The 27,341-nt window shown below is 40.0% G+C and overlaps 4 protein-coding genes across 4 annotated transcripts in view; 3 read left to right on the forward strand and 1 right to left on the reverse strand.

The window, feature by feature from the left end:
* The window catches only part of akap9 (A kinase (PRKA) anchor protein 9), a 64,625-nt gene extending 56,990 nt beyond the window's left edge, over positions 1 to 7,635 (reverse strand). The window contains exon 1 of the mRNA XM_070846839.1: positions 7,430 to 7,635. Coding sequence (XP_070702940.1) covers positions 7,430 to 7,477 — 48 coding nt within the window. The 5' untranslated portion in view covers positions 7,478 to 7,635. The remainder of the gene's footprint in view (positions 1 to 7,429) is intronic.
* Positions 7,636 to 12,377: 4,742 nt separating this feature from the next.
* On the forward strand, positions 12,378 to 14,664 carry LOC139215884 (transcription termination factor 1, mitochondrial). The gene is made up of 2 exons (XM_070846922.1): positions 12,378 to 12,419; positions 13,033 to 14,664. The coding sequence occupies exon 2, from the start codon at positions 13,082 to 13,084 to the stop codon at positions 14,237 to 14,239; it is 1,158 nt and encodes a 385-aa protein (XP_070703023.1). The 5' UTR covers positions 12,378 to 12,419; positions 13,033 to 13,081; the 3' UTR covers positions 14,240 to 14,664.
* Positions 14,665 to 14,989: 325 nt separating this feature from the next.
* Positions 14,990 to 20,638, forward strand: dus3l (dihydrouridine synthase 3-like (S. cerevisiae)). Its single transcript, XM_070846384.1, has 16 exons — positions 14,990 to 15,254; positions 15,423 to 15,526; positions 16,266 to 16,536; positions 16,624 to 16,975; positions 17,247 to 17,320; positions 17,410 to 17,505; positions 17,695 to 17,736; positions 17,928 to 18,080; positions 18,206 to 18,322; positions 18,817 to 18,882; positions 19,046 to 19,156; positions 19,286 to 19,382; positions 19,564 to 19,639; positions 19,766 to 19,954; positions 20,109 to 20,237; positions 20,358 to 20,638. Exons 2-16 carry the CDS (start codon positions 15,450 to 15,452, stop codon positions 20,428 to 20,430), a joined length of 1,923 nt encoding a protein of 640 aa, XP_070702485.1. The 5' UTR covers positions 14,990 to 15,254; positions 15,423 to 15,449; the 3' UTR covers positions 20,431 to 20,638.
* An 857-nt stretch (positions 20,639 to 21,495) lies between these two features.
* On the forward strand, positions 21,496 to 26,896 carry LOC139215828 (zona pellucida sperm-binding protein 4-like). The gene is made up of 12 exons (XM_070846861.1): positions 21,496 to 21,685; positions 22,349 to 22,684; positions 22,794 to 22,903; positions 23,018 to 23,252; positions 23,336 to 23,458; positions 23,553 to 23,725; positions 23,973 to 24,070; positions 24,204 to 24,352; positions 24,482 to 24,653; positions 24,733 to 24,868; positions 25,155 to 25,231; positions 26,758 to 26,896. Exons 1-12 carry the CDS (start codon positions 21,496 to 21,498, stop codon positions 26,894 to 26,896), a joined length of 1,938 nt encoding a protein of 645 aa, XP_070702962.1.
* The last annotated feature ends 445 nt before the right edge of the window (positions 26,897 to 27,341 follow it).

A 27,341-nucleotide genomic window follows, 5' to 3' on the forward strand; every position in this document is an offset into this window, starting at 1 on the left:
ATGATCCGAATTATACAGCCTGGACGGTTAATACTACTGGTGTGCATTATGTATGAGTAACCGGTGACAGCAAATAGACGACAGAGTCAGCTGGGCAGGGCAGACAGACAGGTGTCACACCACAGGTGCTGCATGGATTGCCATAGATATAGACTGACGGTTGCCAAGGATACCGTGTTAATGCCTGCTTACCTGTTGTGGAAATTAACCCAGTGACAATAATCATAACCCTAAATGCACATTTACATACAGGCACTGGAAAAGGCAGGGGGGGAAAGAAGGCTGCTAGAGGAATTTAATTAATCTATTGTGTGTTTCAGGCCTTAGGGATCCAAAAAATGCTTGTTGGTAACCCTGAGTGTAAATAGAAACTTTGTTAAAAAGAAAACTCCACAGGGTATCTTTAAGTGAAGTAAACTAATGTCAAATGACTTTAAATACTTTGCTTTAGGGATGCAAAATGATTATTTTCGCTATCTGCTAAAAGCCCACTTATTTTCTCAATTCATCTAATTTCTATTCATCTAACAATCTACGTTTTTTTGTTTATAAAATGTCAGAAAATAGTGAAAAATGCCTGCTAATGTTTCCCACAGCCCAAGGTGATTTATTCTAATCACTCCAAAACACAACATATTCAGTTTACTATCATATATCACAAAGAAAAATCTAATTCTCACATTTATATTTAGCATTTTTGCTTGACAAATGACCCCAATCATGTAGCGGCAAAATCAGCATAACAGTATGCACTTGGACTTTTTGATGATGCTCTACAAAAGGTTAGAGGCCAACACAGCCGAGCTGACAGTGGGAGTCGTGGTCGCGGCCCCCACCTACAACACATAGCTTAAAAGCTCAAAGGGCGTCTGATCTGTGCCTCTGCCTCCCACCGCACACACCCCACCTCTCATCCAAATATACCCATCCATCTGTGTTTCCACAAGAGCGTTATCCATAAATACCAGAGCACACAGAATGAGATATGAATGAATGCCGGTCTTAAAGGACGGAGAATCTGGTGACTACAATGACAGAGAGGCTCTGAAAACACAACAAGATGTCTTTCCTTAGATTCTGGCTCCATCAGGAGGACGCACCAGCAGAAGTGTATGATAGGCAGCAGACCTGCCAACAGAAACCACCTGGAGTTTTGAGGAATTCTCGGGAACTCCGGCCTTTTGCTGAGCTGCTTATCATAGCGAGCTGCCCTATTTGGCTGCGCAGAGCAGAGCATTGGTTGAGCATATGGAGAGCTGTAGCCTGCGTAGCTGTATCACCATCTGGGAAAACAGAGACTACGTAGGTGTATCACCATCTGTTGTCTGAAAACATTTACACATGAACTTTTTTTTTTTTTTTTACACATTTACAATCTGGTTTTACAAAGAAGAGTGGAGTTACAAAGTACATTGTCAGTTTTGACAGTCAGGACAAGTGTTGATGTGAATTTGTTATTATATGTCTACATTTGTTATTATATGTCTACATCTTTTGCTTATGTAGTAAAATAAGTCAGTTTGAGGACATTACACAAACAAGACGATATAGAGGGGTTGGATGATAACACGATATATATCATGAGATTATATGAATTTGTCTACCATCACAGATGTTGCTATAATGTTAACACTGAGGGGACTATCCCTTTGACACATCTGGGCAATTAACCATTGTGGGCAAAGTTGAAACCAATGAGCAGGATTAATCTTTAAAGTTTGAAGTATTCAGTTGAATTATTTAGCCAGAAACAAACAGTACTCCGGTTATTTCATCATTTTATCATATCATGAATTAATTTTCAAAGAATATTTCATCAACTGCTGCCCACTACAGCATGTACAATACTACCATCTGACTCACTAACATCTTGATTTTCAGGCTTTAACTCTCTCTCTCTTTTCTTTAAATTGTCATCACATCAGTGTTTGCGCCTTGAAGTACATCAGCATGTTAGAAAACTTTAGTTTTAGCAGAAATAAAACAACATATGACAGACTAGTGTGCTGTCCAGTCACAGTCCAACACCACTAACCCTGCATCATATGCAAATTGCTGACATATGACAAGTAAGTGATCTGCTCAGATGATCATAACTTTTATGCCTCAGGAAAAAGACTCAAAGAGACACACGGCTAAAAATACTGAAAGAAAACAGTTGTGTGTGTGTGTGTGTGTGAGCACACGCATACGTGCGTGTATGTGCGTGTGTCATGTGCCAATGAGACTGCTGCTAGTCAACACCCAGCTACTAGAGGGCAAAATCCTCTGCTTTTCACACACACATTCTAGTTACCAATCAACAATAGCTAAAAGGTCTGAAAACAAAAAAAACAATAGCTGAAGCAACGTCTGCCCCATATGGTTCATGACTACAGGAGTGCAACAGCATTCAAGAGGCTCCAAATACAGAAACGGCTGTAATTTCTAAACAGCATGTGCATGCATCTCACAGATTTGGGATGAAAGCTGACCTGTAAGGGAGAAACTGACTCCTGACCTCAAGGCTCCTCACACCGCTAAGACTGTTTTGACTTGAGCAGCAAGTAGAGAGTCGTTTCAGTGATTTAATCTGTTTTTCAGCATGAGCACTTTACCAGTGAGCAATGACAGTTCAGTATAATCTGTTGACCAACGAATCCCTCTTGTTTCTCTCAAATAATAATAGTTTTTCACAGCCTTACGTGCCTTTGCCTTTTCAACAAATCAAAACCATGATCAAAGTCAAGTATCCTTCTAACCTCTACTGCAAATCAGGTCCATCCTCCTCTTAATGACAGCTGGCAGGGAATGTCTTTGGAGGGTGTTGCTACTTCAATGAGCCAAAAAAAGCTGAGCTCAAAATGTAAATAAACAAGACTGCTGCATTACAGACTCTGATGCCTGATCCATTGTTTAGGGGATCTGGTTGAGTATTTAACTCTTTTTTCATGTACAACAGTCTGGTATGAGCCTTTTATATTTTTCTATTACAACTCTGACAGCTCTTGGCTTAGTATCTTGTGCTATAGTCTGGACTTTGGCCAGGTGAAATGCATGGCATGTAGGTGCAACACCCTGGGTTTGAATCTAACCAATAGGACAATTATTGCATGTCCCTGTCCAATGCCCCTCTGAAATTTGATGCGCTGGGCTTTGCACCAAAAGCAGCATCTTGGAGGAGAAAATTCTGACTTAACACTTTCATGATTGTTATTTGGTGCAAACCAGATTTGGCATAAACGTTGTAAAAACTGAAGAATTGAAAAATGCAGTCTGGTGTGAATACATCCCCAGCGGCAACTCTTAATCTTAAACGATCAAAGGAGTAAGTAAAGCAAAGGTTTAATGCATCTTCTCTTTAAACATGTTTTTTTATTCATTAAGGGTGTGATGATCATTGTTGGCTGTATAAAATACTGTGTCGGTATGTGCAGACTATGTAAGATGTATTATGCTAGTTGCTGTTGAACGTTGAATGTCATAGAGATTGAGCTCAATCAGTGGACGGGAATTAATGATTGCAACTGGGACAGAGTGATCTGAGACTTAAAACAAAAGTAGGCCAGGGGCATGAAGTGTGTTGGCCAATATTCCCTTCACTACTTCTGCCACCCTTACTCGGGCCACACCCATCTCCGAACTCTGCCTTCATTGTCATCTCAACTACACACCTGTAAAGTTTCATGAGTGCGTCTTGCACAGTTGTTGTGCTGTCGTGTTGACAAAAATCTGTTCAGAGACAGACACAAATAAAAGTAGCCTCAATACCAGTGAAACAATACCAGCCATGCTGTCACCGCTGGGAACCACTGGCACTAAAGCTCTGAGGAATGAGCTGTTTTGGGTGCACAGACACTAGTTCCTATCTGAAAACATTTTCGCTCATATTGACAGAGAAACCTAAGCAGCCTTTTGCATGGTTTGGTATCTCTGCAACAGCAGCTGCAGGTTGCATCCACACTTTTACTAATCTTTTTCTAAGATTACACTGTTACACTTTTGCCTGTGTAGTGAAAAGGGAGTTTTTGTAAGCCTTATAAGAAGGGAAAGAGCTCTCTTCATTCATAAAAAGAAGTTTGTAGAACAGCACGGAATAACTTTCTGTGCAGTTCAGTCATCATCCAGGTTGTGGCTAATTAAGAGTGGACAGCTGTTGGAAGATCACTCTGACCAGCTGGCAATCCCTTCTCAAGCAGTACAGCATGACATTAAAGGAGCTTCAAAAGAACTTTATGTGTATATTCAAACATACAGGGATGATAAAGACTTTAGCCTAAAAGTAAAATGATTTGGTGTCAATTTAGCCAATGAATAAGCTAAATGAGACAATGCGGTCAAGGTATATTCATCACAAGGAGCTGTGCAGGACACATCCATGATTAGTCACATAAAGGATTAACTATTCAGCCTTAGCTAAGTAGATCAACTTGTGCCTTTGCTGTCCTCAAAACCTCTGTCTTACACTGACACTGACCTTTACGCTATAGGAACCCCAAGAAAACTTATTTGCAATTTTCTGTGGATGCTCAATTTGGCAAATGGTCTGTGTAATTTGGACTGAATATGTCTTTACTGCTATAAGACGTTAGTTTAGGGCTATAATAACAATAATAATAGATGATGAGTTCTCTATTTAGCATCGCAAAGAAATACAAGAAGAAAGCCTATGACATTGTGCATCAGATATTCACTGTCCTGATGCCTCATTTTGCAGAATAATACCAAGCGTTGCATGAGTACTAAGTACACAAATCGACCCGTTGATCAAAATGGCCGAAGCCTGTAAAGTTACTGTCATACTTTTAATCAATGACCAGTAGGTGCATCAGAGAAGCAGAGAAACAAATAAGCACGCCATCCTCCATGGCAGATGCATGTATCCCTTGGGCCAAATTAAAAAACACTGCAGTGCCCTCCCCCTGAGCCAACTAGGATAATTCTGAAAATGCTGGAACAGCAAGTGGGCTGGCACATGTCTTTCCCTGAAGTTTCATTAAATATCGCTGCTGTTCAACCTACTGTGTGTGACAGACAGCTGATCTCCAGACGTAAAGATTAAAAACTACTAAGGGACATTAACATAAAAATCGTATTCAATGGAGACCCGTCTAATAGTAAAAAGGAGAGTAAGAGGAGCTAGAGTGAGTAACACTATACGGTGACATTACACGGGCCTCATTGAAGCATCTGCAGCATCTGGGTTTAGACGGTGTGGCGCTGTAACAAGTACGAGGCTGATAGAAAGAAAGTAACAAAGAGATAATGTTAAAGTAACAGTCTTCCCCCCCTGGAGATTTGAAAGGTGCCACATCTGAGTCTGTGAGTTTCTATGACCTAACACAAAATCTTTACACCATCTCAAACTCATCACTGCAGGGCTGAGTGCTTTTCACCTAAAGAATCTCAAAGAATTAAATTAAAATCCTCATCTGCCATGTAACTGGAGAACTGAGCCAAAGTAACGCCATAAAGCTCGTAACGCACTTGTCAATACGTCCATTTTGCCAAAGAGAATAGTGAAAGCAACAATACATCTGCAGCTAATGGCTTGGAACAATAGTCTGACAACACCAGCCCACAATTTACGCTTTGCTCATTGTCTGGTATGACTCAACAAGCATTTGCTTGGGACAGACATCATTTCAAGCAGGCTGTACAACAGATGATTGACAGTTCTCCCTTCACTTAGACATCAACACTGCATATACCTTATTCAAGCAACGCATTAGACAGTCATTGTCACTGTTGTTTACGTCTGATTTTCAAACTGGAAAATCACAGCAGTTGTCCTGATAATGTCATACTAATAATGTCACTACTTCTGATCTATCACACAAATCTATTTCTGGTTAAATTTTGAGGCAAAATCACAGACACACACTCGTTTTTCATTTTATATCTAAAACAACTAAAACTAACTGTTCTAAATATTTTTTCTCAAGGCTGGGAAGCTAGGAGAGGCATCTTAATACTCCTCATAGCTTGCTGATTGACATATATCAGCTTGCACTCAATCTAAACTAACAAGATCCAGCCTGACTTTGGGAGGCTATTAGAACACATAATATGTCCTCATTGTCCTGGATATCCCTGCAAACCATTATCAACGCGTTATTCTGTGAAATATGTTGTGAAGTTTCTCCCCTGCATGTGAGGACATGGTGACATGGTACTGCGTAAAAAACAGCAGTCAAATCCTCCTGCAGTACAGAGGGGCCTTTTGTAAACTAAAATACCAAAGCTACAACCAAGGGGATGTGGTGAAGTCTTTTTCATGGTCTCTCCCACTGTGCTAACCTAAAAAAAACAAACACAGCTTATTAGATGTTTCTCTGCAGTGTCTGGTTGTAAAGTGTTTAGTCATTTTAGCACCTTTTCAAGTGTGCCTTAGAAGAACTCGTTCTTTATTCTCAATATCAATTCTTTGTAAATGTGTGGGGTTTATTATAGTCATTTTTAGATGGATGAACATTATACAGTGAGTGATAGTGATAAACGACGATTTGTGACTTTTGCACTGAGATTAATTGAATTAATTCAACAATGACTTTTTTTTCTCCCTCTGTTACACATATGATAGATCCTATTAGCAACACGTATTCGGAGTGTGTTATTATCATACTGTTCACTATCCATTTTATAGATAAGTGGAGGTTCAAGCTTCACCACCAGCTTCAACTGATTTGTTGTTCAAATCTCCTTGCAGACATTGACAGAATTCATGCCCAAGATGTTTGGGTAATGTTACACAAATATCAATAACAGAGCTGCTGCAAGGTTATACAATACCTCAGCAGTCAAGGCTGTGAGAGCCATTCATCACATGAAACAAAAAATGGCATCAATGCAGCTCTACAAGGGATAATTAAGTCCAGCATTTACCCTCTTTCTAGCAGCAATGTTATACATCAGTTAATGGATTGTAGGGGTGGGGGGGGGGGGGGGGGGGGGGGGTTGTCCTGACCTAAATGCTGATGCTGCTGATTGATAAGGTCAATGTAGCACAAGTCTGGCATGTGGGACAATGTTAGCTCTAGCCAGCAGGGATATGTCCAGTAAATCCTGTTACACCAGCCTGTCAGCCCTCACTTCAGGAGGCGTTTATAAGCCTTTGATAACGCTTGACTTGTGTGTGGTTAAGTTAGCATTGCGCACACACTCGTACACGCCAGTTTCAGAGACGAAAATACAATGAAACACTGGAGTAAGGCTGAACATGCAGCATGACAAAGGAGTACGTGGCTAGCAGTGGCTATGCTAACACCCCGGCTGTCAGTTGCCGGGACTGACAGCTGAGAGGAGGGCAAGAAGGGGAGGAGGGGGCACCACAAACAGCTGACGGGCCCAGCCGTGAGAAAACAAGTTGTCGCCAACATTAAGTTATTACTTTACAGCACTGACAGCAGTGTTATTGAGTTATGCTACCACCAAAAACTGAGAATCCTACCTTTGCTTTGCCGGCCTCCAGCTTCTTTTGCCTCTCCTCGTCTTCCATGACCGCGGTCCCTGTGGCTGAAATAAGAGGGAAACTGCTTCATGCGAAATATCAGCGAGAAAAATCTAAAAAAAAACAAACGACTAGGGGCTAAGTATCTCTCGTATGGCTTCCAGCTGGCTGCCACTCGCGTTTACTAGGTGCTGTCTCCTTGTTGGTAGTCCGCCGCCATGTTTTCCACGTAAACATGAGACCCAACTGTGGTGACGTCGTGTAGGTGCCTTTACGGCCACGCCCCCCCGCATTCCAAAAGCGTTGCCTTCATTTGTTGTCAGAACTGTCGTAAATCCCGCTTTCGAAATGTTTACCGCGCATGTCTGCAGTTTTTGTTAGTAGTTAAATAGAAAATTAGATCTTTTAATCAAGTAGCTGTAGCAATACCACGGCTTAAAAGTACTGTACTGCAAATAAAATCCTTGCATTAAAATTTTCACTGAAGTAAAAATACATAAAAGCTAGAAACAAAATGTCCTTAGAGTATCAAAAGTACACGTGTTTATTATGCAAAAAGGCCAAATTACAACATAAAATACTATTGATGGATTAACGTGTAAATTGTACTTAACTCAAGGTGGAGTAATTTTAATCACTTTATATGAGGCTGGGTAGTTTAATCTTTAAAAAATCTAAATACTTTAATAAGTTATTATATGTTTTGTATTTCATATCCCAAATTGTAAAATAAGTAGAGACTATTACTGAAAAATAAATGTAGTGGAGTAAAAAGTACATTAATTCTAAATATAGTACAAGTATAAAGTGGCATCAAATTAAGGTATGTATGTAGGCTGACTACTTTAGTAAATGCACATAGTTACATTCCACCATGTAGCCCAGAAGATTGAAAACAGTTGAAAACGGCTGTTAAATATCTCACACATATTAAACAAACCACGTGGCTCTGTTATTCTGTCATATTTACTTTGTCTTCTCTCATGTTTTGATCTCTGAGGTTTGGAAGGAAGTCTGAATTTATGAAGGCAATGCAGACATGGCAGAATCCTCTAATGTCTTAATTTAGAGCAAGTCTGTCAATGATGTTATCAAAATATCTGAGGATTTTCAAAATGTCATAAATTTTTCTTTATTATATGCACTCTGAATCCTACTTAAAAAAAAACATCTGCTCAGTTTCTATGGTAACGGGAGGAAAGGTTACCTAAGCTGTCCCAGTTGAGAGGATTCTGTTTTAACTCTAATATTTTCATTTCAAAGCAGAGTTTTTTTTCTTTCCTGAGAGAGGCTTCAGCCATCGCTTCACGTTTTACAGCATGACACTTGATTGGGCTGTTCAGAGCACACCTCAAACAACAGCGGGAGACTACACACTCCTCTGAGGAGGAAATGTTTGAGCTTCCTTGGCTGAATGGGAGAGCAGGTAACACGAGAAACAGGCTTCAGTTTCTAGGACAGATGGAGGAGATAAAGGACGGAGTGGCCAACTTTTAGCGTACAGACAGCCTCCATGTGGAGGGAATCTTTAGTCTCCAAATGGTTTTTATTAGAACAGGTCATTGTCACCTCTGATACACTTAACACTTTGGCTGTATCTGTTCTGCAGACATTTTCAGGACAGACAACAGCGTCCAGTGATAACCTGGACTTGTCATTCATTCATTCATTCATTTATCTATATTGGAGCTGGAGATGTGGGCAGCAATTCAGAGGTCTGGAACCAGCGATAAATTCTTTTCAGTATACAAATACACTTTGTAATTACTTTTTACTTTATTTAGTCCAAATGCCGTCTAGCGTGACCCCAACATGCACTACTGTCTCTTTGTCATAGTTTTTTTTTCTTTTTTTTTACATCTATTCTTATATATTCACATATTTTCATTGTACATTTGCTTAACTTAGTGTGTGTTTACTTTGTTGCTCTTGTCTCCTTTTTTGTCTGATTATGTGCAAGTGCACAAGAGCAGTGGAAAAACTGTGGAAAGTCAAATTGGTCAATTGGGCAATAAAAGCTGATTCTGATTCTGAAATTTCCACGTTGCCATTCACCCAAAAAATCATTATGACAAATTAAAGATGCCATAATGAAAGATAGAATGTAAACTAAACTTCTTAGTTTTTGCTAAAAACAGCACAGGTTTCGTCAGCAGTTGAAGCTATGGACCTTGTGGCAACAAAGCAAAGGTTAATGCAAGAACATCTTTAAAAAATGTAAGTGCTCATGAAGGCCACTGTCCTGTCACTGTGTTTCAATATGATTCAGAAAGGTATGACTTTGAAAACCTTCTGGATTCACACAAATCAGCAAAATCTTAGAGTTTCTCCTGCTTCCTAAAATCATTTCAAACATACCAGCAGCAGCAGGAGAGGAGGGTCTGTGTCTTCGACTGACAGGAGCTGAACAGCTTATAGTCTGGCAGATTTTGAATTCCACCCATCTTCTTTTGGACATTCTCACCAACTTGGTCCTACCTGTGAACACCCACTGTTTGACCAACAACGTCTACAGGAACCACTGAGCATTCGAAAGTCTCTGCAGCTCCTAAATTATTGATTCACCGAAGGAGTACTGTGTCAGCTGTTACCGAAGCAACTTTACCGAGCAGACCGCAACAAATGGATCAGGACAGAATTCCATTTGATATTAAAAACACGACAGCAGACATATTCATGAGGCATATTCATCATTACGACTGCACATAAATTCAAAACATTTCCAAAAGGCTCAGAGGGAGCGAGGAAATAGGATCACTAAAAATAAAATGGAATCAGACAAGCAAAAATGAACTAAAAGATAGCAAGAGAAAATTATGGGTACTGGCTATGATTATAAAAACATTTAGGTACCCAGAAGAGCACGACAGAGAGGGAGGAGAGCCACTCAGCTGTCAGTTTATTAGGGACACTTAACTAAAACCAGTCCAGTCTAAATCAACAGCTCTACAACACTGTAAATCATACCCTCACTGAGCACTTCTACACACTATGAACTACAACTATTTGCTATAAAATAAACAGCTTCAACAAAAAGAAATACATTAAGATTTAGATACAGCCAATATGCTAATTTGCAGAGTTGTTGTATTGTGCTATCTCACTGATACAGATAATGAAAAATTGTCACTTGGAAAAGCCTAGCAGGTAAGAAATTTGCCATTTATGAGGATAAACTAACCCCCTTTAGCATTTTTATTGTTTTTCTCCTATTTGGTACTTAACCCTTTAACCTCCTCACCAAGAAAAAAGCCGTGAAAAAATGTATTCTTTATATATTTTATTTCCTTGGGGCACTAATTACAAAAATCTATGTTTTTTTATGAACAGACCCCACATTTTTTAAAATATTGGCCTCTACCAAACGGTTGAGATGTCGTAAGTAAAACATGTTTTCAATAAGATATAGTGAGTCAAAATGTGCTCTACCATATGGTTGAGCAGAAGGTTAAAGGGTTAAGTTGTTTTCACATATCAACACATATCATATATATCATATACGTTATATTCGTAACTGATGTATCTTTTCTATTGGGTTTTGTCTGTGTTCCCTAAAGATAAAATTCACTTTGTCCAATTAGTATGGGGGCAAATTCAACCACATGCAGCCTTCTTTCTCGTGTCTGCCACACTTTTCTCTTCTCATCAACTTAAAAATGGTTGAAACAAGCAGAAACATAAGCCATACGAGCCACTCCCTGTCACATCATAATGCAAAGACAGGCAAAGGTGCTTTGGATAAGTGTGAGAAAAGAGGAACCGGGTGTGATAATGGAAAATAAACTGTCCATTAGATGACCAAGACAAAATAAAATTGAGACTATCGTGGAGGAAGCCTTTCTGACTAAAACACCACACTCACTTCAGCCTTAGTGCAGCTGGGTAAAAGCTTATTTGCATAAAAGCAATATCACTGTGCTGTTTTGAAATATTCATGAGTGGTGGGACTCATCAGTAAAGAGAGGCAATGGGTCAGTAGGTTTTTCAGTGCTAAGCTGAGAGCTACACCACATGGCAAATACTCTCTCGTAGCTCATGGGCATAAAAGAACATCAGCTGTAAGTCTGACATGAATTAAGTATTAATGGCTGAAACAGACAATCTAATATACTGTACAGCTTAGTATATTCATGATTATACTGAAAACACTAAGCTTGTCAGGTATCATAATACAGCTATAAAGAAACTGGTAAATCCTATAACACTATAAAGGCTTTGTAAGTGACTGAGTATTTATTTAGTAGTTTTAAAGTTATTTAATGTAAATTATATTAGATGTAAAATATTTATTCAGTTATTCGGAGTACCCAGAGGTCACGCCTTGAACTTTTTTTCAGTAACGTTTGCGGGTTTTTAACTCTGTATGTACGCAGAGATGTAAAAGCCAACCTCGTCACTCTAATCTGACAAATTTTAGGCAGAAACTATTAAATCAGATTAAAAGTTAATGAAGAAATGTAGTACATCTTCATCAAAATGGCATCCTGACAGTGCGGTGAATGCCTACACCATCAATAATGGCGATAAAACGCACAGAAATCAAAATTAAAAGTTTATTGAATTAATAAAATGAGGAAGAAATATATAAATTAATACAAAAATGCACAAAGATGCAGAACATGAGCATTGATTAGTCAAAAAATGGGGTTGGATGAATTTGGGCTACAAAAACGTAGACCTACACCAATCCAAACCGTATCTTCTAATTGTTTCAGATCATATAATTTATATATCGTTGTAATTAGTGTATCCAATGACAGGTGGAGAATTGCAACCCTTCAATTATAGAGCTTTGCTTCCATCTGCTGGTTTAGACAGAAATCCAATTAAACTCCGAACCGCTAGGTGGCGGTAAATAGCAATATGGCAAATCTCGCGAGAGTTTGTGGTTTCCTCCGGTGTGACGTTTCCGCTTTGGTTCTAGGAGCGCTGTCAAACACATGAATCTTATCATGTAGATCCTCAACCGAGACAAGCCAAAAGCTATATGGTACGTGTTTTGTTTAATTTCTACAAGAGAACTAAGGTCTGATATATTCATAATAAATTGTTCGTGAGAAAAGCTGTAACTGTTTAATTTGTGAGAAGTTCCTTTATGCATAAATATTGCAAATTCATCCATTAAACTTCGTTTATTGTTAGAAGACTAAATTAGCTCCAACATTACATTACTGGCGATATGTTGGTGCATTTATATTTAATCCAATAATAAGAAACACATGTTGAAAATCATGTATTATAATTCTCTGAAGGGGATCCGTCTACATCTTGAGTACTTGGTGCTTGTAATATTTCACTGATAATACGTGCTGTACTTTAATTGATTCAACTTTTACTTATAATAGTGATATCGATTTTTATAGTATAGTAGTAATTTTGTAGTATTCATTACCTTTACTTAAGGATCTCTAAAGGATTTGAGTACTTACTGTATATGAATAATTGCTATTTTAACCAATGCCATCAAAGACACCATCATTATTACCTACTAGTTAGCACACACGTTGTTTCTGACCAGGTGGCTACGAAAACTCTTGTCTCTTTGACTGCATGACGAAGTGATTATTCAGCTAAAAATGCCATGTTTGTTTCTTTGCGTTTAGGTCCCCTGACACTGGCAGTGATTTTACAGTTCAGCCCACCTCATTAAAAATGGCAGCAGTTCGTGGAGTGAGGGCTCTCCTCAACCTCGATCGATCAGTGCTGTTGCAGCCCAGCTTTCGGCTCATTCCAGTACAGTTGACATCAGCCTGCCTTCTCAGGAGGCTTTGCAGTACTGATACAATAAGTAATGATCCAAAGCCGCCTGTGAACCTAGAGAATGAATCATTGCTTGAGAACCTGAATCTCATGGGAGTTGATGTGAAAATGGCACGCAAGCGTCAGCCTGGGGTGCTTCGTAAAGTCGTCACTAATGAGCAAGGTGTTGCTCAGTTTCTGCAAGGCAAAGGTGCCAGCCAAAACGTAATCGCCACCATCATATCCCGTTATCCCCGTGCTATCACCCGCTCGATTCAGCACTTGGAACGGCGCTGGGTGCTATGGAGAAACATCTTCAAGACTGATGCAGAAATTGTGGCCATCATGGACCGATCCCCTGAGTCTTTTTTCAGGTCCAGTGATAATGACAACTTAGAGAAGAACATAGCTTTTCTGACCTCGCTGGGACTGAGCACCAAATACCTCCATCGGCTGCTGACCACAGCTCCACGGACGTTCTCCAACAGTGTAGAGCTCAACAGGCAGATGGTGGAGTTTCTGGAAGGCATCTGTGTTGAACTCGGTGGGACGAATCCAGAGCAGTTTGCCAAAGCTGTCATATCCAGAAACCTTTACATTCTGATCAGAAGCATTAAGAGAGTCAGGACAAACGTTGATAACCTGAGAACGTCTCTGAGTTTGAGTGATTCAGAACTGCTTGTTCTTCTTCAAGGCCGCGGGGCAGATATTCTGGACCTTTCCAGTGACTATTTAACAAAGAATTTTAACTTTCTCCTGCAGAAGATGATGTCACATGGCGTTCGGGAAGATGACATAAAAAAAATGATCATCAGCTATCCAATGATTCTGTTCATTGGAAAGGACACGCTGAACTCTAAACTGGACTGTCTCCTAGAAGGAGGAATATCAATGAAGCAGATACTGAAAAAGCCCAAGGTTTTAGAGCTCAGCACACAGAACATCGCAGGGCGACTAGAGGAGCTGAAAAGTGTAGGATATGACTTTGAGAAGAATGGCATCAATATCCTGGACACAAGCCGAAAGCGGTTTGTTACAAAGTTAAAAAAACTTGGTGCCTTTGCTGAATAACAGAATGTAACTGTCTTTTGATGTTACATAATGTTGGATTCTGCTTGTACTTGAAATTGGCTTCTGGTTCATTATGTTTATTTGCTTGTTTTGTTTCAACATGTCATTTGTTAATGTAATTAGTAGAAAATGATTCATGAATTCTCAGACATCTCCTTTGTCAATTTCAGTATATGTGATGGGACTGCAACTAACACTTACTTCATTATCAATTACTTTGCTGAATGTTTTTCTTGATTAATCATTAGGTCTGTAAAATGTCAGAAGATTGTGAAAAAAAGACAGCTTCCTATATCTCAAGGTGTGCCTTCAAATGGCTTGATCCACAAACCCAAATATATTCAGTTCACTATCACATAAGCAATGAGTGTACATTACATGGTGGAAAACTGCTCTTGTGATTAATGTGAAGATGCAATAACAAATAAAAGTGATATCCAAAAAAAGGCTTAACATCTGACTACCATGCCAACTTAATTCCATAAATAATGATTGGTAATAGAGTGTTTTTTCACATTCTAGAAAATTGGTTTTAGGTGCCATTTTTACACTGAAAGATTTTAAGCCTATTAAACAAACAAAATTAGGGTAATCTGATTATGTTCATTCAGTTCACTACAGATCTCCATTAACATTATTTAATAGTTTAAAGATTTGGGGAGGCGTAGGCTACTGTAATATGCGGAACTAATGTTCGTCGGCCGGGCAGTTCAACACGGACCACATTACACTGCTGCACTACCCCTTTTGCTCACGCTGTTGGATTGTTGCTGTGCATGTCGGGGTGTGAGAGAGAAGTGTAATCAAAGTTAACTGTATTCGTTTAATTTTACATGTGAAGAGACTTTGACTCGCTGAAATTAGCGTTAAATGTGCAAACTAAACAGTTGCTGTGTGCGTCAACAGCTGTTGCGTTAGCTGTTAGCTTGTTAGCAGGTTTAGAAATATTCACTTATATTCACTGTTGGTGCAAATAATGCTACAGTAGCTGTTTATTTCGTCTTAAAAATAATAGGTAAGTAACTGTTATTCGATTTGAATACAGATTAATCAGACAGACAATTTATAAGCAAGTTAAATTGCGTAGCTTTAACTGACGTTATTCAAGTCAACTTGCATGAAGTACAGTAAAGAGTTGGTGGGTAGGTTCAAAGTGATCAGCCGATGAATCTGCATGTTTCAGGATCGGAGAAAAGCCTCTAAAGGTGTGATGGAAACAGCAGCGGGGGAAACCGCAGTAAAGAGTAGAGATGTAGCTGTAAAGGGCGAAGCAGCCATCAAACCACAGTAAGTAACTAACACACTGGAAACAGGTGGGGAATCACTGCAAACATTGTCAAGTGTTTGTATGTTTGTTAGCAGAATTTAGATTCAGACAGATGACAGTGACCACACTGAGGTCAATACTTACTTTATTGTCAGACCAACATGTTCTAGCTTATGATCTTCATCAGGATCTTCATACTTTTTTACCGTCTCCACGCATCTTGGAAGTAAGGGTAGTTGGGCCACAAATCCCCACTCTGCATCATAACAGTCCATTAAAATGATTGGTATCACTGGTTCTCATGCCCTCACTGGTTTACCCAGAGATGCCCTTCATTTGGGGCAGCAGCTTGCTCCCGACTTGAATAGAATAATCCACCAGCACAGTAGTATGGATGCACACTTTCCCCTCGTTACCATTTCATGCTGCACGCTGCCTTGTCGGGTGAAGCCATTAGACAAGGTTAGGTTCAGCCAAAAGGCTTAGCAGCTGTAGTGAGTGCACTTGACTTCTTACTGAGTATAGACCAGTCTGTGTCTGTGGCTCATCATGTCATTTTATTATTAACTGAACAGTGAGCGTATGAGAAAAAATGTTATATAATTGACTTACTCTTCCCTATAGTGACACATATGCCCTAGGCCTTAGCTATCACTAGTCTGGCATCACATTGATAGAGCAAAAAAATAAAACGGTAAAAGGGAACCACTTCATACTATGACAGGATGATTACATTTCTTTTTCTTTATGTATTTGCAGATTCCTAACAACCAAAGAAAAATTTCATGGCTTTGTAGACTCTGAGTGGCAGGGCCCTAAAGGAGAAAAGGCCAGTGAAAATGACAAAGCTGAGGAGACAAATGAGACATCTGTGGAGGAACCTGAAGCTAAGAAGGTCAAGCTGGAGCCTGAGGAGAGAAATAAAGCAGGAAAACCAGACGGTAAACGACTACGGGGACAGAACAAGTCAAGGCCTCACACAAAGCCTACCGCCTATGATGAAAAGCGGCTGTGTCTCTCAGTCATTAAGGTATGAAAATTTAAGTCTGCCACTTACAGTACTTTTCAATCGCTATGTCAACTGATAGTTATTTTCATCACTTTTCCCCCTATTCAGGACAATAGGGAATGCCCCTTTGGAAACAAATGCCACTTTCACCACGATGTTGCCGAGTACATGGCGTCTAAGCCTGCTGACATCGGGGAAAGCTGCTACCTCCATAACACATTTGGAAAGTGTCCTTATGGTCTCTCCTGCCGCTTCGCCAAAGCGCACACTACACCTGACTTCAAAACCATGGAGAACGCAGAGCTAATTAAAGCCCATGAGGGCAGGACCATGGTGAAGAACAGTCTGAGTAAAGACCTCCAGAACTGTCTGAGGAGGCGTTCAGTGGCCTTCAAGAAGTCAGCAGAGTACCTCAAAACACTGTCAGACAACAAGGACCAAAAAGAACAGCAAGGGAATGGTGAGACGACTGAGGAGGGTTTAGATACATTTTTTCATACGTGATCAAATGGCAGTGCTCATGTCCTTCAGGAGCATTGTTAGTATTCTGCCGTCATGAAGCTGTCAGTTTTTTAATGAAAATGTTAACATGCTTAGTTCTTGGTTTTCAAATGTTTTGCATTTTCAGACACAGATGTATTTAATATAAGAATGTAAGTATCTTTGTGTACAATGTGAGATTTAAATAGATTAAAGTTTGGTATTTTAATTCATTTTTTCATTTCACCTAGGTGATGTTTGTGCAGCTGAAGTATCTGCAGATCCAGCAGGAGGGGAGCCGCAAGTGTCTGAAGCAGAAACACAGGTACAAACTGCTCCTCAAAGCAATACTATTATAGACATACACACTTGTATACATTCATATATATAGTTGTATGTTTGCTTCGTGATAAGCTGCAGGCCAGCCCAGATAAACAGCCTCCAGTGAAGACTGTCGGCCCACTGACTGATGTGGATGTCATCAAGTTGCGCAATTGTGAAAAGAAACAGGTATGTCTCAGCTAACCAAAATACTATTAAATGAATAAGATGTTTTTTTGTGATTAATATTAAATAATACAGTGAATGCCAAATAAATGTTGGTGATAAATATTTAAGGGGATATTTGCACAAAATAAATCTCTGCACTAGTAATGTGGGTTAATGCCTAAGAAGTGATTGTATCTGTCTCTTTTTAAGGTGGACTTTCAAGACAAGCTCTACCTTGCTCCTCTAACAACTGTAAGTAATACCAGACTGAAGTGTGAGTACTGAAATTTGATGAGTTAGTTACATGTTTAAATGCTGTCAAAGATCCTACAGTTGATTTAAAAAGGCACCAGTAATATACTTTGTAATAAACAGTACATTACATCAAATGCTGGCCCTTAAATAAATAAGGGTTCTAAATGATTCACCATCTCTCTCCTTAGTGTGGAAATCTGCCTTTCCGTCGTGTGTGCAAGCGCTTTGGAGCAGACATCACCTGCGGGGAGATGGCCATGTGCACAAACCTGCTGCAGGGGCAGCAGTCAGAGTGGGCCCTCCTGAAACGGCACGAAAGTGAAGATATTTTTGGTGTTCAGGTGATGTCATCGTAGATTACTGAACGACTCAGTGCATGTTGTTGTTGTAAACACAGCCTATGGACAGAAATGTTTGAGCGAGAGTCATGATGACGTCTGTTCTAAAGTCCATATTGTATCCCCAGGTGGAGGGCTGCTTCCCCGACACCATGACGAGGTGTGCAGAGCTCATCAACAACAACACTGATGTTGACTTCGTGGATATCAACTCTGGATGTCCCATTGACCTCGTCTACAAGAAGGTAAATCTATCAAACCAAGTAGTGCAGTTCAGATTACAGAAAAGTTTCACTCTATTTTCCTGCCTTTATTTTTTCCCTCCTTACAGTGTACATTTTAGCAGCTTTACACACATGGCACAATGTGAGATTAATCTCTACTCCCAAGTCTTTCTCTGCCCCCTTTGCATAAATTATAAACTAACTTAAAGCTTAAAATCAGCACACTGTTTTTTTTAACCCAAAATAAAAGCTTCAAATTATTCTTCAAAAACCCTTTTGGTGATGTCACAGACAATAAAACCATGTTGTTCCACAGAGGTTGAGACAGATCAGTAAACAAAATGGAGGGCCATAAAGGTAACTAAGAGAGGCCTTTTAAGGTGAACTTACTAGTCAGACAGACTTTTGTGTTTTATCATCAAGCGGATAAAGCACAGACGCTGGTATTTGGCAGGAAATATTTAACATGATTATGACTCAGTCACAGATGGTGTTTGTTTGCTTTCTCCCGTCAGGGCGGAGGCTGCGGCTTGATGACACGTACCAGAAAGTTTGAAAAGATAGTCAAAGGAATGAACTATGTAAGTATGAATCTGTTTACCAAATGTAAAGCATATTATATTTATTATTATTATTTTTACTGAAGCCTGTTTTAGAATCATGTGAATGGCTGTTAAGAGGAAATACTACAAGTAATGACTCAAAACAAATGAAAGGCTGAATGAAATCATTCTCTGCTTGAAGGTCCTTGATGTTCCTCTGACCGTCAAGATCCGCACAGGTGTCCAGGAGAAGTGCAACGTAGCACACAAACTCATCCCTGAGATGAAGACGTGGGGCATCTCAATGATCACAGTAAGTCTCAAGATGGAAGAAACATTAATAAATGGGAAAAGAGATCGGTATCTACTCTGATTTTATGTTATAAAATTATGAAAAAGTGGAGTGTTAAAGTGTAATGCTAATGGTGTTCTTTTCCTGCAGCTGCATGGCCGATCCAGAGAGCAGCGCTACACTAAGTTAGCTGACTGGGACTATATCACCCAATGCTCCAAGCTGGCTAGTCCTGTCCCACTTTTTGGTATGTGACTTTGTAAAAAAATGGACCTGCGTGTTGTGCAGATAAGGGAAAAATGTCAACAAAGAGATAAAAAGCAGAAAAACAGCCTCCTATGAATGGATACATTACAATTACAATGACATCACGGACAGGTCGGAGGACAACTACGTTGAACTAATGTGACCTGTGTTTATTGTCCCAGGTAATGGAGACATTCTGTCCTATGAGGACGCCATGAGAGCTAGAGAGACTGGAGTTTCTGGTATTATGATTGCAAGGTTGGTGCCACCCAACCTTCTTACTCAACATTTAGATAATTTATATAGTGAACTTGAATTGGGCAGTAGAATTAAAAGTGCAATCAGTATTGTATGTGTGACTTTTGTTTGTGGCTGTGTCCACAGAGGCGCTCTCATCAAGCCCTGGATCTTCACTGAAATAAAGGAGAGCAGACACTGGGACATCTCGTCTGGCGAGCGACTGGACATCCTCAGGGATTTCACCAACTTCGGCCTGGAGCACTGGGGCTCCGACACTCGAGGTGTGGAGAAGACCCGCTCCTTCATGCTGGAGTGGCTCTCATTCATGTGCAGGTGGGCAACAGCATGCACTTCAGTACATTGTATTTCCTCTGCTATGAACAAGCAACATTGAAAAGTCGTTACTCTCACCCCTGCCGTCTCTCTCTCTCTCTCTCTCTCTCTCTCTCTCTCTCTCTCTCTCTCTCTCTCTCTCTCTCTCTCTCAGGTATATTCCAGTGGGCCTGCTGGAGCGGGTGCCTCAGAAGATCAATGAGCGACCTCCTTACTACATGGGCAGAGACTACCTGGAGTCACTGATGGCGAGTCAAAACGTTGGCGACTGGGTCAGGATTAGGTGAGCGCAGAACCGTCTCAGCTGGGAAAGATGCATCATTAAAAATCAAGCAACTGTAAAATAAACTGTAAAATTGTTCTATTTACGTATTACAACCTCTAACTTTTGTCCCCTCTCCAGTGAAATGCTGCTCGGACCTGTACCGAAGAATTTCAACTTTTTGCCCAAACATAAAGCCAACGCCTACAAGTGATTTTCTGTTTGTCTGATAACTAAAAAAAAAAAAAAACATCAAGGCTTTTTGTTTTTGTGTTTTGTTTTTTTATTGGCTTTAGCAAATAAGATTTAAAGAGAGAAAATGTATTGTGTTTTAAATGACAAATACCATTACATAGTCTGCTTGGTGCAGTAGCACAATACATGGGTGTTTGTGTACTTGAAATATATGCAATAAATTCTTTTGCCACACTAAAAAAATGTTGTCTTTTATATTTTTCTACTGGTTGAAGCAAAATTGTGACTTCTATCATTGTGGAATAACTACAAAAGCCCAGTGGTGCTCTGAAATATCTACATATCCAGTTGATGAGGGTGTTTATCTTTTCTCTTATAAACTGGAAGGCCTGCATGTATACTGTAAACTACATGCTTGTACTACAAAGCTTGCAATATGGTTTTTACGCTGAGAGCTGTTGATTCTACTTTTGGAGATAGAGAGTAGATGGCAGCATATTGTATCTAATGTTTAATGCTTTGTTTAGTGACATTTACAGACTGGATGTGAGTATGACAAAACATTGGAGACAAAATTTAATGCAGCAACTGAAGGAAGGCAGAGGGGTCATCAAACGCATAAAAAGCAATATCCAAGGTGTAAAAGTTGAGCACGTGCACCAAGGTAATGAGAAATTGATGCAGAAAGTTACGTTTTATGTTTTGAAAATCAAAATTCATGTCTGAAAAATATATTCCAATTATATGTAAGAATAGGACTGTCCAAAAGTGTATTTGCACCCACTGTGAGCATATATATTTAAATGTATCTTGTTTTTTATGAGGCCAAAAATTAGGGCCACAAATTGATGTTCAGGATTAAGAATTTCACACACAAATAAAATGTTGGTCAGTTGATTTATTTATTCTAAGAAGTATAACTCTTTTCAAGGCCTGTTTTTTTCCACACACGTGACTTGATTTGAGTTGCAAAGGCCAATTAACAGCCACCAGGTGAAATCAATTGAGTCTGGTCTCTGCAGCACTACTTATAGCTTTGAGGGAACCTGTGTCCAGTAGCTGCAGGGACCTTTCACTCTGAGCCATGGCTGGGGGCAGGATTGAGCTGCTGCTGCTGGGACTGACTGGGACTCTGCTGCTGTTTTCTGTCTGGGGATGGGAGCAGCTTGACAACCCAACTGATCTTCTGAAGTTCTATGAGGAGGAGCAATGGGGATACTCTCAGAGTGTTTCATCACCAGGTAAATTACCACCAAAGACACAGCAATCACATGGTGGGCTCAAATGTGTTTTACTCTTAACTTCTCAACCAAATATGGAGGTTGGTTTACCTGCTCTAGAGCCGTGGCTGCTCTGTCATGACCAGTAACACTGGCTAATGTTGAGCTTTAAATGCATATTGCTGTATAACTATTACTGAGTCAATTCACTGGCTATAACTCTTTTTGTGCTACTGTTACACAATTATCCTTCAGTTGTCTCATGTCCTGGCTTTATCCTGCTCAGCTGCCTTGTTGGAACAAACTGAATTGAAAAACTCAATGGATCTTGCTTTGTACCCTAGTTGCATATGGTGTGATTGGGTAGTATTAACAATGTTTAAAATGACTTCATGCAGCTAAACACTTGCAACAGTCTCATTTAAAAGTGACTTATTTCTGTGCAAAATGGGTACTCAAATGTTCTCAACTTGTATAATGTCATTCAATTCTTTTCAGATGGGAATATTCTAGTTAGTTCTAGCTATAAAGGGAAGGTTTTCAACCTTATCACCAAGTACTGTAAAATGTTTAATTCTACTTGAGCTCGGGGGCATCAGTCCACTCTAGCAAATGCATTCACAAATTCTCTGGATGGGAAGAATAATTTGGCTGTGTTAAACTAAAAGGCAAAGCTTGTCCTGAATCTGATGTTGGCAACATCTACATCCCCTCCAGATGATGGCAGTGATGCCGAAGATGATGCTGTTCCAGATGATGGCAGTGATGCCGAAGATGATGCTGTTCCAGATGATGATGGCAGTGATGCCGAAGATGATGCTGAGACTCATAAAGTTGAAGATGATGGCACCACTGACGATGTAGAGCCTTCTGCTGACTATGACTTCAAGAATTCTGCCGTAGACTGGGCCAGTGGCACCGAGGGTGGGGTCACACTGGACTCTCAAAGAAACCCAGCCAGCAGCACAAATTGGAACGCTACTGGGCCGACTGTGGTTTGCACTGATGCTGGCTTCCAAGTCACAGGGCCATTAAAAGATATTAAAGTTGTGGGTATGTACTTTAATGTTTCTGCCAATTTGAAATCACATTTTGCAGAGTGCATGTTGTGAACTTGCTAGGTTGTGTTTGTTTTTTTTTTTCTTTTCTTCGTTCTCTCCAGGCTCAGAGGAATCCCTGTCTGCCATGAATGCTCCAGAGTTTTGTGACTTTGCAGTGAACTCCTTGAAGACCACCTTGACTGTACCCTTCACTGGATGCAATGTAAAGCATGTAGGTTACCAAAATGGCTTGTCTCTAATCTTTTAATCCTAAAATTGAGCTATAGAATATAGCTTTGCTTACTGGAATTTAGTTTCTCACCCAAAAGTTCTCTTTTCTTATCAGACTCTTAACCACTACATGCTGAAGTTGTCATATGTCGACGAGTCTGGTAAGAAACGAGTTGCTACCACCTCCTGTGAGCAAAGTCCAGAGGTTGACCTGAACATCTCACTTTGCACCAATGGCACAAACGAACCTGGGTGTATGCCAGACACACCCACATCGCCACGGTCGTCCCAGCCACGGTCGTCACAGACCCGGTCGTCACAGCCACGGTCATCACCACTACAGGCTCAAAGTGAGTGCAAATGAGAAATGTGGTGGTATTCAGATCACCTTGCTGGATTGACTGGCTTTTTAAAAAAATTAATGTAATTTCAGATTGTGTTGTTCCACCGGGGGAGCAGGTGACTTGTGGTTACAAAGGAATATCTCCCTCGAACTGTAGGGCAATGGGATGCTGTGTGTGTCACTATACAGCTTCCTGCTACTACCCACTGGATGGTAAGGCTTGTTTGAGAAGCTGTAGTAGAACACTTCTGGATTTCAAGTGACTTGTGTAATTTTTTTTTTTTTTTTTTTTTTTCCTTCACTTTAGAGTGCACTGCAGATAAACACTTTGTATTTGCTATTCGCTACAATTCTGTATCCATCCGCGTGGACCCCAAAAAGCTGGTTGTTCCTGGGTTTCCAAACTGTAAACCAGTCCTTGTCAATACCAAGGTTGCCATCTTTAAGTTCAAGGTTACAGACTGTGGAACCCGTGTTTATGTAAGTCCCCTTTGCTCTGTTTAAATTTAAAAAAAAAAAAAAAGCTATATTCCCTTTTACTCCAAGTGAATCCAGTTCCTTGAGCAACATGATACTTGGCCTGATCAGGCGTCCGGTTGTCTGGGAACACTTCACAACTTTGCATCGCCTTTCACTACAATATTGTACTAAGTAACTTGTAGCCACTGAGACTCGCTCTGACCTGCCACCGGAGCAAAGGGTTGTCAAGATTTGTTCTTCTCTACAGCAAGTTGGTGAGACAAGGATCTACCTGGCTGAAGTGCAGACTGTTGTGTCTGCACTGAACCTCAAGTATGGCATAATTACAAGAAATGAGCCACTCAGGTTGGTAATGCCTACACCAAATCTGTAGATGCACTCTAAAGTTGTCAATGTGGGTGCTAATGGTTTCTTGTAACTGAATCTGGTCCCCTAAATTTGCACACTTGTAAAATCCTTAACCTGCATTTCTTTGTAGGTTCATTGTTGAATGCCGCTACAGTAAAACAGGTGCTGCTCCACAGTCACTGGCCAGTACTGGCTACATGGTCAAGACCCCAAGTTCCAACCTGCCTTCAAGCCTCTTCTCCAATGGCTATTATGGTGTTCAACTGAAAATTGCTAAAGGTTTGATATCTAATGCATCTTTGAAACCAAATGTACAATCTTGCTCAACTTGGGGGGGCAATTCTACACAAGTAGTTCTCAAATGGTAACCTCTTGACTTCCAACAAGTTTGCTCCTGTCACTCAACAGATGAGATGTATTCAAGCTACTACCCCCATCACTACCAGCCCTTGCGAGTGCTCCTTGGAAAGCCAGTCTATCTTGAACTAAGGTCTACACAAAAGGATACTGTGATTCTTGTCAACTACTGTGTGGCTTACCCTCGGTCTGCAAAGAATGCACTGGTGCTCATTTATGAAGGGTAAACCTGACTGTCTGAACTTGATGCATATTAAAACACATCCTTGCCTACTAGCTTCTCATCCAATTTATCTCTGTAGGTGCGCCAACACCTATGATCCAAATGTCCAAATCCTTAAAGTGGCTGACCTTCCCAACAATCGCTACCAGAGGCGCTTCAGGGTCGACAGCTTTATATTTATGGAGCAAAAGACAAACCGGTACCTTGATGAAGAGGTGAGTCAATGTTCAGGAAGCTACTGGCATAAAGGCTATGCTTTGTACAAGTGCAGACTAAAATAATCACTGCCAGAAGGTTCCCTGGTACAGTAATGTGGCAACTTGGTGTTTCAATAGTTTACATTTGCCTGCTGATTTAAATGAGTCTTGGCCCACTTATGATTGCCATGCAGCTGCATATCAAAGGCAACTGGTACTACAGCTTGCCTAGACTTGGTGTAAAGTCTTTAGTCTTCACTTCCAAGAGTTTCATTTTTACAAAGACACAATCTCTCCCCTGCAGATTTGTTTCATGTGCTCTACAGAAGTTTGTAGACCATCAGAAAAGCAATGTAAACAACAGTGCTTCGATGGAAGATGGTGAGCCTCTAAACTTTGACAGTGTGGATTCTGTTTTAACAAGTCTAATAATTATATATATTTTTTTTTTCTTGCAGAAACCCTAGGGATTTGCAGCTGAAATGTAATTAACTTGAAAATAAACACTTTTTAAAATCACCATGTGCCTCAGTGTTCTGTTAAAGTGGCTTGCTGTGCAACTGCAGTCAGGATATTAACTTGTCTGTTAGATGGTGAATTTGAAAGTATGAGCTCAGTGTTATGAAATGTCCATTCATGGGCTCAGTGGGTTTAGTCTATGCTAACCGCTGCATACAGTAAATTGGTTTTTTTTTTTTTTTTTTTTTTTTTGAAGGCAAACTGAATACAAATATGTAAATGGGACTGGATAGTAGTCAAACATCCTCCCACTTTTCTAAATGGGTTCAATAAATGTAACTTTCATGAAGGTAGGGTTTATTGCAATACTTCTACCCGCAACTGGATCAGCCATTGGCAGTGCTTGCTCATTTGAGTCAGCTGGGGGGAATGGCAAAAACATGGAGACTTCGGTCCCTGGATTGAGAGTGGATTCCTGATGTCTGGGAGTGCTTACCGTTAAGGCAATCATTAGGAAATGGTGCAGGGGGGCTGTTCAAAGACAGTGGATGGACATTGGAGATGCTGTACAGTCTGAGAAACTGCAGTGCATTGAAAAAATGAGGGACTGTATGAGACGCACCTTTCAAGATGAGATGCTGTATACTTTGACACATTCGTTTTCTGATTAACATGCATGGCATCACATGGTTTTCCCTAGGCGCATGAATATGCTTAAATGTTGTGCATGAGACCACGGGATTCCCAGACACTTGTGTTCATGTGGTGTGTGTGTACAATGAAAATCCACTGCCTGTTTTAGTCTGGGAAAAGTCAATGGGCCATCAGTAGAATTCATCTTCTGGACAACATGACTGTTTACAAATGGAAGTTCATTATCTACATTGCTCACAAAGATGACTTAAAACCTCAGAGCACTCAAGGTGTTCAACCTATAGATGGCATGAATTTAATCAAAATATGATACTTAGGCTGGCTGAAAACCTTAAATTGAGTGAAGTGAGACATCAGCATTAGGTTGATTGTAAATTAATACATTTCTAAAATTTACATTTAAATACCATATTTTTACATGTGTACATTTATATTTTAGATGTGTCAATGGATTTTATAAAATCAGTTTTAAAAGGGCTTTACAGTTTGCATCTTTCAGTTTTACCTCAGTTTGCAGCTTCATTGGAAGTCACTGAAGTACACCAGAGTGATGTTTTGCCATGTAAGATGAGACGTGATGTGATTAACTTCAGGGTTTGTGTTCCCACGCTTCAATGTAACAAGCACACAGCCTTTGTATTTGGCTCGGCAAACTTGTATCAAATCTCACTGAAATAAAGAAACCAACCCGTCCTGCTGAAGCCATGGGCTATTACTGTATCATTGCTTCATGGTTTGAAGTTTTAAATTCAGCACATCTTTCTAAACAGAATATGTAGACGTTGCTTTTTAAGTGGCGATGGATACCACTTCCGAAGCAGAGCAACCATCAGTCACCTCCTTGACATGGATGACATCAAGCTGTATGCCAGGAATGAGCAAGACATGAACTCACTGATCCACATCACCAGGATCTACAGCAACAACAGCTGATGTCCAGGCAGCCAGTATTGATGATGGCTGGGATACAGAGCCTTTCACATGGAGAAAGATGAGAGCTGAAGTGGTTTTGGTTTAAGTCTGATTATGTTTGGAACAAAATAAAGTTTCAATATTACCTGAAAAAAAAAGGCTTTCTTTTCCCAGTCTTCCACATGATGACTACACAGCCTTCTTTTTTTTTTTGGACAAACTTATGTTATAAAAAGTCATTGAAATAAATGAACCAATATGTCCTGCAGATGTGACTTAATGGCAGAAAGAGGACAGTCAAAGGAAAATGCAGAGTAACTTAGCCATGGCCAGGCTACAGAATACAGAAAGTGGTGTTTTAAGTATAGGAACCATATATTTAAAGGTATCTGCATGCCATATACACCTCAGTATCACATAACATCAAACTCCGCCTTTGGTGAGGAGATAAGTTTTCATCATCATT

The sequence above is a fragment of the Pempheris klunzingeri genome, chromosome 16 (assembly GCF_042242105.1).
Source record: "Pempheris klunzingeri isolate RE-2024b chromosome 16, fPemKlu1.hap1, whole genome shotgun sequence".
NCBI lineage: Eukaryota > Metazoa > Chordata > Actinopteri > Acropomatiformes > Pempheridae > Pempheris > Pempheris klunzingeri.

Coding starts and splice junctions, on each gene's coding strand:
- LOC139215884 (XM_070846922.1), top strand. CDS start 13,082: ATGGCAGCAGTTCGTGGAGTGAGGGCTCTCCTCAACCTCGATCGATCA.
- dus3l (XM_070846384.1), top strand. CDS start 15,450: ATGGAAACAGCAGCGGGGGAAACCGCAGTAAAGAGTAGAGATGTAGCT. Junction 17,737..17,927: donor ACCTTGCTCCTCTAACAACT/GTAAGTAATACC, acceptor CTCTCTCCTTAG/TGTGGAAATCTGCCTTTCCG. Junction 19,640..19,765: donor TCTGGTATTATGATTGCAAG/GTTGGTGCCACC, acceptor CTGTGTCCACAG/AGGCGCTCTCATCAAGCCCT.
- LOC139215828 (XM_070846861.1), top strand. CDS start 21,496: ATGGCTGGGGGCAGGATTGAGCTGCTGCTGCTGGGACTGACTGGGACT. Junction 24,654..24,732: donor CTGGTGCTCATTTATGAAGG/GTAAACCTGACT, acceptor TTATCTCTGTAG/GTGCGCCAACACCTATGATC. Junction 24,869..25,154: donor ACCGGTACCTTGATGAAGAG/GTGAGTCAATGT, acceptor TCTCCCCTGCAG/ATTTGTTTCATGTGCTCTAC.